The sequence below is a fragment of the Rhyacophila brunnea genome, unplaced genomic scaffold (genome assembly GCF_057557595.1).
Source record: "Rhyacophila brunnea isolate RB1 unplaced genomic scaffold, BYU_Rbru_1.0 scaffold_16, whole genome shotgun sequence".
NCBI lineage: Eukaryota > Metazoa > Arthropoda > Insecta > Trichoptera > Rhyacophilidae > Rhyacophila > Rhyacophila brunnea.
The window spans coordinates 38764920-38779523 of NW_028232816.1; the positions used below are offsets into that span (position 1 = coordinate 38764920).

Sequence of the window (14604 nt, forward strand, 5' to 3'; positions counted from 1 at the left end):
TTGGAGTATATTCTTTTGTTTTAGTACATTAGTACACATTATCTAAAGATAGCACACAAAAGGATTTATTTATTAAAACACAGTCGAACTTACCAACCTTCGGCAGATAAGATGTTATGTATTTATACAGTTTACTGTGAAAACCTATTGAAATCAAGGAAGACATTTGTCGAAAGTCTTATTGCTGTGGTTCCGTTGTCAGCGTAGTTAATTCAGAAAAGTTTGATAAACCGTATTATAATACTTCTATTTATCTACTATAGTACCTAGTAATTTATGTTTTCCAGAAATAGCAAAATGCATTGAAAAATAGCATTAATTATATAACAAACACTTTGTAAGTATACTTACAAACTTTTAATATTTCATTTTTTTTTTTAAATCAGAATGTTATATTTTTACACCAAGTTTTACGTAAGAACACCGTAATTGGTCGTACAAACCTTTTGCTGTACTGATATTCATTAAACGTTTATCGACCGAACCTAAAGATATTGGTAAATATTGACCTAAAAACTTTTTTTCTGGCTACATAATAAAAAATTAACCGTTTAAAACTATTATCAATATGACTAGGTATCTGAAAAATTAACCTTCCCGTGGTCGGATCAGATCAATTTTTTATCCATATATTATATCTAGCTGAATACACAATAATGCGGGTAAACGAATTTCAATAAGTCATTTTTCTCAGCCGGCAGAGTATCAAGTAGAGTAGTTTGCGTGCCAATGTACTTAGAAACCTTGGAAGTAAATGCAAGGTATCCATAAAGGCATATAAAAATGTAAATCGTGCGAAATAACCCTTTATATTAATTATACAATTATACTGTATTATGAAATTTATTGTGCCATATAATATAATATTTTGGATCGGAACCGTTTCTCGTGTCAAGCCTATCAGCCATTACGTCGCTATAGATTGGTTTGTCGAATATCCGATTTTGTCGAAATTTACCTTTTAATGCAGAATGATTTTTTTTGTATCTCAATGCACCAGAACTATTATTTTCTTAAAATTACTTTGTAATGAAAACACCGTTCATATGCTCTAAAACAACAATTATTTAAATACCTCCATGTATTTAAATATAGCATAATGAAATTTGTTTTTCGTCTACTGAGCATTGAAATTTGGTCTATTCGAAAAATCAATTCTACAGCGATGATTAGCAAAAGGTGCAAGACTAGTCAATGCGCTCCCCAAAGATGTAGAAATTTTCAGTGACGTGCTATGTATTTTGTATTTGAAATTTTATTTTTATGTGTACAATTATTTTACTTAAGTATGTTTTTTTATTATTATTATATATTCTCTTATTTTATCTTGTGACAGTAATATTTGTTATAATGTAAATCTCATATTGTGAACGTCTTGAATTTAGATTTGTTATGTCCATAATGTTTTTGTTTTCATAAATAAATATTATAATATCATTTTATTCTCCATTTCAGATATAATCTAAGGCCATCAGTCATGGCAGACCTATATAAACGAAATCCAACCAGACGACAGTTACTAGCGGCGAGGGTAGCGGTGATCTCCGCGACCAAGCCGCAATGTTGAAAAGCGGCGGGAATAGCGCGAAATTCGCGCTGATAACTACAACACTTCACTTATCATCACAACACAATTACACCAAAAGGCATCTAGTTAAGATCGGGCAATATCTGACATCGTTTCAAATACTCTTGACAGTACTGGTACACGCTCTACTAGTCGTGAAGCTACCCGCTACTTCGGCCGCTGTATTACCCGCTGTTGGAGGTGTCGATGTGTTAAATGTTACGAGACACGAAGATGGCGACTATTTCTTTGTTACTGGTAAGGCGTTTGCAAAATGTTATTCTAATATCTCCACTTGAAATTAAATTTATATAATTATTATGTCCATATTGAAGTTAATGGCCCCACCAAACCACATCCGTCCCGCACCACACCCGGTCTTAATCGGGCGTATCACAGAATCCTACGTTTGGATGTGAAGCATCATTTTTATTTTTATGACTGGGGATGTCTCGGGAGCAGTTATCCAAGACTAAGGTCGCCATGCACTCAAATGTGCTTTGACTGAATTTACATGACGTTAAGTTAAGGTACCCGTGGGAGAGATGAGAACGTAGAGGCAATATTAAAAATTATTGTAAGTAACAAATTAAAGCTAATACAAAACTGCCGAACATTCCAAGTGAAGAGATGTCCACATACAATAATTTATAAAATGGTTCAACTTTAACCGCTAGTAAATACACGTCCACACTGTGTCCGGAAATTTGTACGTATGCAGTTGGCCGTAACAGAGTTTATCGGAAGATGTTGTATCGGAAATACATGGCTGTATAATATTGAAATGAATTCCTTGTCTAAATAAACCACTTAAAAGTACGTAATAAAAACTACCGGAATTCAAGGAAAACACAGAATAAACAGTATAATTTATATAAAATTCTGATAAGGTTCTCCAATCAATTCGTACATATCAAATATATGATTATAATGATAGTGTTATTATCAAACATTTGATACCAATATATATCAAATTATTGAATCTAATAAAATTAATAAAAAATCATTACTGTCTACAATGCTCTACGAAAAATGCGTTTTTTTAAAAATCTCAATGATATACTAGAATCTCTTTCCGGTAAGACAGCTCACGGTAAACTGGGCTACGGCAAAATGTAGTACCTACGTACAATTTACATGTAACCCATCCACACATGCAAACATTGCTAAGTATTGCTATAATATAATATCAAAGTGTATAATTCAAGTGTTTGACAATAAATTCCATAGTAAATTAGATACCCAATGTTTTGCTTTTTTATTTAATTACATAAATAACATTATTGTTTATTTTAATAAACTGACAAGTTGACATGGTAAATATTTTCACTACATTTATAAAGAAAGTCAATAAATTCGTCTTCCCTTAGCTCATACAAATGAATCTAAAATGAAATATTTTTCATTAAAATGTTACATATCATCCACTCATACATTCTGTTATAATAATTAACAGATGCCAAGTCAAACGAGAGCAATGAAATGTTTATGGCTTTAATACTATCGACTGAAGGTACTTGATGGAATTTGAATTTAAATTCTAATGGATTCAAACTCTGTACTATTCCATTTAAGTCGTTTTTTGCGACCCGGGTTTCGCCTTTCGGCATATTCAGGCGTCGTGTGCACTCACCAAAGGCAACAACACACTGACAACGAACAATCTCAACTCCAGCTTCTATAATAAATCAATACAATAAAGTAGGTAAAAACTTCATTACCCACCTATCAAGTCAAAGGTCACAATTGCCTTTGGTGAGTGTACACGCCGCTTGAAGATGCCGAAAGGCGAAACCCGGATCGCAAAAACTACTTAAATGGAATAGTACAGAGCTTGAATACATTAGAGTTTATGACTTTGATCAGGTCTGATTGTTGGTATCATTAGGCCTCGAGGGTTTATTAGTTTCTCCCATAGAGGTGTTAAATAAAAAGAGGGGCAAGGAATCGGCTTTCTCATAGAACTAAATGAAGCAGACCAACAATAGCCGACAACTAACGAGAAATAGCGACGCGATAAAAAAAAATGCAGGGCATCACGGAGGATTTACTTTGGTCATTAAAACGTACCCATATAATATAATGTTAACATGGAAATTTTGGCGCAAATTGATTACCAGCCTGCCTCACCATACTTTTTCACAATACTTGCCTGCTTCACCATACTTTCATATAACCTGCTGCCCCTAGGTTTCTCCTACCCATGTAACAAAATTTAGATTGATTTTTCCAATGTGAGATTATGGGTATTTGTATATAGCACACAGATTAGCCCTTAGAGTTTTCCACTAGGTAAATGCCAAATCGTGACTATTTGTTTTCTAGGTGTAGAGTGTGGGGTAACCCAATGCATGGAGGTGAGTGGAGGCAGCGCACTGAGCGACCGCCCTCCTGGAGCGCCCCCGCCATGCGCATGTAGGTGCCCCCTCAAGAAACCGCTGTTCAGAGAAGATCGACTAACCTGCGTGGATGACATACAAGGTAAATAAAATAAAATGCATTATTGCTATCATTAATAGTTTCTCAGGAATAAGGGATGTGAGGCATTCAAACTAACTGCGTGTATAACTTCAATGACTAGTGGGTATCCTTGTTTTAGGACCAAAAAAATACCTTCGTTTTGAAATTGCAATGCGTCATGTTTAAAGGAGAAAACAGCGCGGCGTGGACGATACAAATATTCTTAATAATTAAGACAGCCAAGCCACGCGCAAGCGATAACTGTTCACATGTGTTGTGACTCGCAGGTGAGTATTCTACCAGGCAGTATAACTGCGGTACATGTATTGCGTACCCGAACTGGCGACATATTTGAATTAAAAATTACCGAACCTTGATTAAATCACGTTAACCTATGCATAATAATGAATACATTTACAAGCTTTTTTATACATTATATTATATAAATGTTATTATGGTGACAGTACATATCAACAACTTGCATTAACATGGGTATTTCAAACTATTAGCTTTTGGTCCGTAGGATTTTCTCTTCGTAGGCCGTTGTAGCAGATCACAGATTGGCGTATCATCCAGGTGCTCTAGGTTTAGCTTCCCGTTAGGTCACAATTCATTTACTTGATTTTCTCAAAACCTGGATGTTTTTGTGATTGTTTCACTGCTATTACTACTGTTTTACTTTTACCACACCACTGTCATTACGCCAAACAACCTATTTACCGACTATATTTAGATTTTCAGGATGGGAGCATTTCGAAAAGATGACAGAATATCGTACTCTTGTAATATACACTCGTTTTATACTACGCTATTAGGTTTATTCGCCGATAAATTGATTTATGGCATGACTGCAATATTATTAATATACCAACAGTCCTTGTAAATATTACAAAATTAAACCTTTTTTATACGTAAGAGAGTGTCCGTATAGTTCTAAGTATTGTATGTAATTGAGATCTGTCATGTTTTTATTTATTTATTTAAAGCATTGTAGAAATAACGGTCACAGCATGAGATTTAAATTGAACAAAAATTGGTTCTATTAAAAAGTCAAATGAAAATTCATAATTATTGTCTAATATAATAATTTTCAAATATTGCCATCACAAGAGAGAAGAAAAACATAAACCATATTGTACAATAAAATAAAATTTCAAAAAAAAAATACGCTGTAAACAATAACCCTGAAAAAGTCTATGCCTTTGGGAGCATATTGACCAATCTTGCACCCCTCGCTAATGTTGCCTGATAAGTTTGATACCAGGAAACGGTTCTGACCCGGAATATGTCATAACTGCGATAAAGTAGGTGATTGACAGGTGCATATAAATTGAAATCCTTTAGGACGTTAAGGTTTTGTTTTTTGAATTATTAAAAACCATGTCCTTGCTTTCTCGAACAAGCTGGTTTTTGGTAATTTTGAACATTCAAAAACACCCAGGCTTTGAGAAAATCACATAAATATTGTGTCCTCACCGGAAATCGTACCCAGAACTCTCGGATAGAAGGCCAGCGCCTTACGCACTGCACCGCGAGAGCCGAGGAGGTCAGGTCTGGTAACTATCCTCGTGATAGCAGGCAGAAATTTCTCAAAAGCTGAAGAGACCTACAAGATTCAAGAGAGTGAAAAGCGAGCATGCCTTGTAGAAAAAATTCGTTTGACGAATTATTGCATTGTGAATTTTTGTTAAAAATGCGACTTCGAAGACACAGTGACGACTAATCGTCGCTGTAGGATTGGTTTCCCGAATAGACCAAATGTTTAGGAGACGAAAAACAAATTTCATAATCCTATATTTAAATACATGGAGATATTTAAATAGTTATTTTTACAGTATATGAATGATGTATTCATTACTATTACAAAGTGATTTAAAGAAAATGATGGTTCTAGTCCGTTTAGATACAAAAAAAATATTCTGCATTAAAAGGTCGATTTTGACAAAAACGGATATTCGAGAAACCAATCCTATAGCGACGTAATGTTGAGTTAGTTGGTAAGAATCGAATTTCGTGACTCACTAATTAGATACGAGGCTAGTTTGTCTCTTATTGCCTGCAAGAAGATGACCAAATGTACTAAAAATCTCTTCTAGCAGTTCATTAACAAAAAGAAACTTATCATGTTATTCAAAATTGTCTTAAAATACATCATTATTTGAATTACTATTTCCCATTCAATATAACGCGAAGTTTGAATGCAATCTTTGAGCAGGCATCAGCGGCTGTGTAATGGATTTTTATAATCACGCATTATGTATAGAAATTACACGAATCACCCAAAGTTACATGTAACTCCATATTGTGTGTAAGTAAATAATGATATTATAAATCATCTTACAAAAATGTAATAAAGCAGAGATAATGGTACAATAACAGCTAAGTTCATAAAAAATGTATATCATTTTTTTTTCATTCGTGCAAACTGCTGGAAAGTATTGTAATTTGCAATTTTTCGAGTGGTTCTTCAACGGTTAAAATATATAGGTAACATTTATTTTATTACCACGTTTTTTTAGCTCGTATTCTTGTTTGTCCGGTGGTTGTTTATTCAATACAAATCTTGCAATCGATTTTTAACTAACTTCCCGACTAGCTAGACATTTAAAACTTTTAGAATATATCACAACACGATGCCAATGCATTCTTTTAATACTTTTAGCCATCTTTAAGTAGAATTGAATTCATTTTCAGTTAATTCTTTTTTGTATGAAAATTTATTTCGGAAGAAATCCGTAATCGAATCCACTGTTATTGGTTGCTAAGTGGGTGGTCCTAGCAACTAAATTATTAATATATACGTGCGTTACTATGAAAATCAAAATGACATTTCAGTATTCTATATTTGTTTGTTTGTTGCAAAATAGCAAAAAAATGATTTGTTGACAATTGCCTTATTTGTTCTAAATTATTATAAATAATAATGAATCTCTAAAAACATTTCACTGTATTGAAAGAGATTTTTTTATGAATACATAGAATTGTCAAGTTTATATAATTCAACAGAAAATTTAAAAACGTGGTAAGTATATAAAAAGTTCTTTTTATCTTGTAATTATTTGTATGTAAAGTATACTAACAATTGAGTTTTATCTATAATATTTATGAGTAAATAAAGTGTCAGAATTTGATTTTATTCAAAACTCAACCATGAACTTGCGCAGATGCGATTTGTTCTAGTGTGCAAGAATTGTGTACATAGGTTGAATTTAATTATTATTAGGTACCCGTACTTTTTCCTACTGCTTTTAGATGTAGCCTATCGCATTTACTATCAAACTTTACGCTAATGCGGTGTTTACATATGAAAAATCGACTTGCCCCGGCAGGATTAGGTACCATATTATTCACTTAGTACTTCGTACATATTCCGCGGAATCTAGAAAATATTCAGGATTAGCAATTCCCGAAAATTCTCGCTACGTATTTATTACTCTTCAGTTGTTGTTTGCGTCTGTCAATTGTCATTATTTGTCTCTATAGAAGAGCCTTTGTATTATTCAATATTTTTATCTATTCAATTTATTTATTTATTTAAGAAAATGAAACATTGTGGATATAACAAATCTAAATTCAAGACGTTCACAACATGAGATTTACATTATAACAAATATTACCCTCACAACAGAAAAGAAGAGAATATATAATAATAATAATAAAACATAAGGACAATTTAATACAGAAAAATAAATTTTTTATTACGAAATACATAGCACTGAAAATGTCTACGTTTTTGGAGAGCGCATTGACTAGTCTTTTTTTAGAATTATTAATAACCTTGTCCTTGCTTTTTCGTACAAGGTGGTTGTTAGTAATATTTGAACAATCAGAAACACCCAGGCTTTGAGAAAAACACATAAATATTGTGTCCTCACCGGGAATCGAACCCAGAACTCTCAGGTGGAAGGCCAGCGCCTTACGCACTGCACCACGAGAGCCGCCCCATTCACTAGTCTTGCACCCCTCGCGAATGGTGCCTGATTGACACGAGGGAACGGTTCCGATCCAAAATAAATCATGTCTGCGACCACGTTGGTAATTGACAGACGCATGTAAATTTAAATTCTTTAGGACGCCAGGATTAGAAACCATCCCTCGTGATAGCAAGCAAAAATGTTTCAATAGCATTTGTGACCTACGAGATTCAAAATAGTGAAAAGTAAGCATGCCTTGTAGAAAGGCAGTCGGAAAATAATCATTTGGCGAATTATCGAAAGGAACATAGTTAAAATATGTCTTAAAATAAAGACATTACTTTATGTAGTTTAAGTACCTAAATGTGATTATAATAATGTTTTCTAATACGCTTGATAAATTTATTTGATTTACTTTCGAACAGAGACATTATTAGAATTTTTAAAAAATATTATTCACATCTTAAAAATAATTTTTGTCACTTAATAATTTGTTAGTATAAAATATCAGCTGTATTATTGTATATTATTTATCAGTTGATACTATCTCTTTGAAGCCGACGAAACAGGTCCTGCCTAATATTAAAATAATAACAAGTACCTACTACATATTGTGTTTTATTTTATTATATATTATATAGGTTAGGTCACATAGATTCTGTATAGTTTTATATTTGATTCTGTATTACACTCATATTATGATGTGAAAATATTAGAGGGTTCACTCAATAAGAATATTTGTTTTCATTATTTGGTTATTCACCCATTGTTACGTGATTGACAAGAATGAATCTAGCTCCGATTTTTTTCTAATTTGTTGGCCTGTGGTTTGAAACGTCAACAGGCCAACAAATGGCCCGAAACGAAAGTGTTGGAGACCACATTATCATAGAAAGTAGAAGCTCATCAAATTAGTCTCCATCATCACGTCATATCTGACAGACTCTGGTTCACGGAGTGATTCCGGTACAGTTTTTATCGAGAAAAATTTTAAGGACCATTTCTTGATGGACTAATTTTAGATTATCTTTTACAAAAAAAACAGCTTTCAAAAAGTTTGTAGCATTTTACTGCAAGCGAGAAGATCGTTTCTCATCGAGGATTGACCATAATATATTATATTAAAATATGAATCAGGAACACTCTAGTGCACGCCAATCGAGGTCTTGTGAAGTTGCTCCAGGGATACTAATTACTCTCAGCACAACATTGAAGGGAGGAAAAATGACATCCATGTTTCAACAACTTTACACCTACGTGTTTTTTTATATTTAAAAATATTACTTTTAAGGTGTTTTTACGTAATTTAAATTGCGAGATTATAACGGTATATAAATAAATGTTTTGAATGCTACTTATCATAATTAGATAGGATGCCCGTAGTTTAATCAGTAAATCACATTGGCGTGAATCCGGTGGTTTCGGGTTCAATTTTCAAAACACATTTTGAAAATAGCCGATAAATTAGATTATTTGTTAGGTTAACCTAAACAAACCTAACCTAACCCAACCTAACCTAACCTAAACTAACTCAAACTAACAAATAATCCAGTATATCGGGTATTTTCAAAATGTGTTTTCCGCTGTATTCCTGATAACCGAACAGTACCACAGATTCTTTATATATCTGAGGTATTTTCAAATTATGTATGAATAATTCTTGTTGTGAGTCACCGGAATCTTTATGTAAAACGATTTCTACCGAGTAAAATTTTTCTTCACACTTTACCTGGTGATTGTTCTTCCAGAATAGTGATGGTAATTTTATTCACAGGTGTTTTTTTAATAACGAGCGTATATTATTTTTTGAATGTTGTCATTGTTTTGTGTGTGGCTGAAAACAATACAAACAAAAAACGTTTTTATTGTGCCTAAATTCAGAGTAATAATTTTTTACCTCGTGCGGTAATAAAACATAACATGTTAAAAACGTGTGCGAAAGTAAATTTTTACGACCAAAATGGAACAATTATTATTTGATGAATATAATTTAGAGTTAGGCAGCATTTTATGTAATGATATAGGTAGTGTTACCAACTATTTACGTGGACAAACATATGGGAGAACATTGGGTTACAAAACCAATTAATTGCAACCAAAATTTTGAGCGATATCAATATTTTTACGTTCTGGGTAGAAAACGTATTATTGTTCACCATTATTATTTCTAATGTGTGTACTGCGTGCATCATAAAAATAATTCCACTTTAACGTTTTTCGGGAGATCACAAAGAGGTTTGTTAGTAGTCCTTTCTTCAGAGATTGGGCTGGAACTGGCTTCTGACAGTCTTATAACTAGGAGTTGGCTCTAATTGAGCTAATATCATTTTTATATTAAATTTTATGTTTCTGTACATATTTGCAACAGACCACCCCCTCGTATGAATGCAAGCTGACCAAAAATTCTAAAAACGTAAGCTTAGATATTGGGCCATGGTACCTAACCTGGAGGCATTGGCTAATTGAAAGGATACCTGGGCAGTCGGATAAGGACCATATATTGATGTACTCCAGACTCTCACTGGAGACGTCGAACATTACTTTCTTGTAAACTGTGTCATCCGCTGTAAAATATAAGCCAGTCTCCGCCCACGTTCTTGTATATTGGAGTCACAGTACAGTGACTTCTCTAGGCAAAGTTCCGCCCTTAAGCAGAATTGCCTAGTAGAATTCCATCCCCTTTCATTTTTAGTTTCAAATTGTCTGCAAAAATACGCTAAGTATCTATTTACCTATATACCCATTTTATCTTACACAGAAAAATACAGAAAAATCTTTAAATTGACTTTCATATTATTAGAGCATTTCCATAAAACCTACTCTCAAACAGTTGTGGTTTTGGGTACGCGGATGTCTGTGGCATTAACGGGTCTGGAGGCACCATTGTAAAAAAAATACTTGTAAATCACCATTACAATAATATGTATAAGAATATGATATTAGTTATGTTAGGATATTTATGGTTTGATTATTTTTTAAATTGAAAGTGATAGCATCGTCTCCTAAGTCAAGAATATCAAGAAGATATTATGCAATTCAAGGGCTCAAAATCATCAAGTGCTTAATTTATTCATATGTTTATGTTTATATTATATTATACTTAGTTTTATATTTTAAAATAATTACAAGATAAAAAGAAATTTTTAAATACAACGTTTTTAAATTTTCTGTTGAATTATTATGCTCAATATGCTCAAACTTGTACTCGATATGAAGTAAATAAAAAACAAACACACAAAATATAGAATACTGAAATGTCATTTTGACATTTCATTTTGATTTCCATAGTAATGCACGTATATATTAATAATTTAGTTGCTAGGACCACCCTCTTAGCAACCAATAATAGTCTTTTACTTTTTACGGATTTTTCTGAAATAACTTTCCATACAAAATAGAATTAACTGAAAATGAATACAATTCTGCTTAAGGATGGCTAAAAGCAATGACATTTTTACAATTTTACAATTTTAAAAGTATTCAAAGAATGCATTGGCATCGTGTTCTGATATATTCTAAAAGATTCAAATGTCTAGCCAGTCGGGAAGTTAGTTGGACAAACAACCACCGGACAAACAAGAATACGAGCTTATAAAAACATTGTAATAATAATTGCTAAATAAATAATGTGTTTTAATGAAAAAAAATGTAGGAACATAAAAAATAAGCTTCCGTTAAAATTTCCGGGTTTGCGAAGTGTTCCATTGCAGAAAAAGTTGTCATAATATTTGTACCTATCCATTCCTTCATTATAATATGCTGCCCCTATACCAGTGGTCGGCAAATCGCGGCTCGCGAGCCACATGTGGCTCTTTGGCCCCTTGGGTGTGGCTCTGCCACAAATGACCACGTAAGGGACTAAAACAGTGAAAGATAGAACAGTCAAAATATCTTAGAATATAACCAACCAGCAAGTCGAAGATCTTAAATTGTTTTCAGCTTTATCAATAGCAGTAAACGAGTCTTGTGACATAAATGATACAGCACAAGTTTCACATTTTGTACGATTTATCTACAGGTCCTAAAGAAGAACTTGTAGGATTATTGCCACTCAAACATTAAACCGGTGGAGAGGATATCGCAAATGTTGTAATTTATTGTATGGAAAAACATCATATTCCAATCGATAAAATTGTGTTAATTTCAACAAAAGGGGCGTTAAGTATGACCGGCATAAGAAAAGGGGTTGTTGCTATTTTGAAAGAGAAAAAAATCACGAGATACTTGCTTACCATTGCATCATTCGTCAAGAAGAACTTTGTGCGCAGACATTTGCAAAGTTATGGAATCGGTGATTAAAGATTATCAACTCTATTATAGATAAAGCTTGTTGGGTCACTACTGTGGTGTTCGATGTGTGGGTTGAGGATGATGGTAATGAAGTCTACGATGTAGCAGGGTGAGATTTATTAGCAGCGTATCGGTACAATAGTATATTATACAATGATACTACATATAATCTACTGAGATAGTTACGAGCTAGATACTTGGATTCGAATGACATTTAGATAAATTATTCTTCGTTATTTATACAATAAAAGTAACACATTAACAATAAATTCTGGTACATAATCATATTGGACTAATTAATTATAGAGTCACCGTTTTAAATCGAGTAGCGAAATGAAATATTATTTATTATTACAGTCGTAAGAAAATATGATACCATGAAAAATGATTATTCGGCTAATACACCGTAATGATATAATGTGCTGTGATATGATGTAATAATATACCGTATCTAATATTGCCAATCAACTTGCTGATCTAGCTAAGAGTTGTTTGCTGGAAATTGATTCGCTGGGAATATATTACTGCAGAGTAATTTGATACATTAAACAATAGATATTTGATCGCTATTACTATGCAGCTACAAGCTTATGGATAAAGAATTATGGAGCTCACAAGTTTAGTAGTCTGCTTTGAAAGACCTGGGAGAAGGAAGAAATGATGATTTTTAATACCTGGAATAGTATTCCTGACTCATATGATCAGTTGAAAAAACTAGCGTTTGCTATTCTTCCCCTTTCCGGTTTTACATATTCATGCGAACAGTCTTTTTCAAGCATGAACCTTTTCAAGAGTAAATTGAAAAGTCGTTTTATTGATGTGAACCTAAAATCGTGCCTAAAATTAAAAACAACAACACCAACGTCAAACCTGACTTATCCAAACTTTTCAAGGAGATGCAAGGCCATCGATTCAAGTATTTGTCAGTCATTGTCATGATTTAATTTTATAGATACCTTACCTACAATTTAATTTTTATCAATAAATAAGATCATTAATTGTATTAAGAATGATATCACGTAAGTTTAAGAAATTTGGCTCTCAAAAATAATTTCTCAATCGTTGTATTGTTGATATTTGGCTCTGTTGACTAATGAGTTTTCCAACCACTGCCATATACAATGGCTTCTCCACCTTCACGGGACATCACTCTCTCATTAACAGTATATTATAGTTTATATTTCTATCTTTTAAACTAATTGTTTGACAACGATTTAATATAACATATTATATATTTTTTTATACAATATTAAATTATCATTGTTTATAATTATATTAGATATTATCGTGATAAATAACTCAGTGAACTACGTATGTTATTATTGAACAGTTCAGACATAAAAGGGTCATAATCCATCCTCACGAACTGACCCCCAGGATACAGTTTTGCACTTTTCATAATGTAATTCATGTAAGTATGCCTACGTACCTTTAATAAGTACGTATTAAAAACTCAACCTGCAGACAGACGCATATTTGGTGGTTTTATAAACCTGCACCGCAGGATAAATTTAGTTGATCCGATATACTATTTGTTGAAGTAGGTTGTATTCAGATTTCGGTTTAAGTATATTATGATATTAGTAATTTACTATTTTTTTATTCAACGAAATAATTCACAAAATTTAAGAATGTAACATTCTAATTATATAACATAAATAATTTTGAAAACACTTCTGAGAAAATATAATATTATAACCAATAGATAAAATCTTTTTTAAAAAAGTAAGACACCTGGCAGGAATCGAACATGCGTTCTTGGGTTTCGCACACTGTGCATTATTACCACTATGCTACGACTGCCATGCTTAATTGCGACACACTTTAACTATTGGTCGTTTTAATACCTGTTCATAAGCGATCTACAAATTGAGTTACGGTAGGCGATCGATTTTTGTATTTATTACTTTTAATTACTAACCGACGTCACGGATCACTCCAATATTTTCTGTTGTAACTGTTTTCTCTCGAAAAAGATTTTTTCTATTAACTATATTTTCTCATGAGTGTTTTCAGAATTATGTGTGTTTAATAATCAGAATGGTACGTTCTTAAATCTTGTGAATTATTTGTTGAATAAAAGAAATAGTTAATTTAAAACAATAATAGTTTTCCAAATGATAAATTACTACTCTTTTATCGGTTTTTTAAATTGGGATAAGTTTTTAATGCCATTGTCTTACACTGCAACACTCTGAATGTTATTCAATCACGGTAGCCTGATGACCCGTAATTGCTCGGTAGCCCTGGGTCTGGCGACAATAATAAATAGAGATTCGAGGGTAGGTGGGAAGAAAGGATGAGGGCTAGCATTTGGCCCAACCAGGTGTTTACTTGTGTTTTTGAGACTTACTTAATCACTTCATCTCGCTC

The 14604-nt window shown here is 32.8% G+C and overlaps 1 protein-coding gene across 1 annotated transcript in view; it reads left to right on the forward strand.

The window, feature by feature from the left end:
• Nucleotides 1-1560: 1560 nt before the first annotated feature.
• Nucleotides 1561-14604, forward strand: part of LOC147074694 (uncharacterized) — a 68182-nt gene continuing 55138 nt past the window's right edge. The window contains exon 1 of the mRNA XM_085943452.1: nucleotides 1561-1825. Within this exon, the coding sequence (XP_085799578.1) occupies nucleotides 1561-1825 (265 nt within the window). The remainder of the gene's footprint in view (nucleotides 1826-14604) is intronic.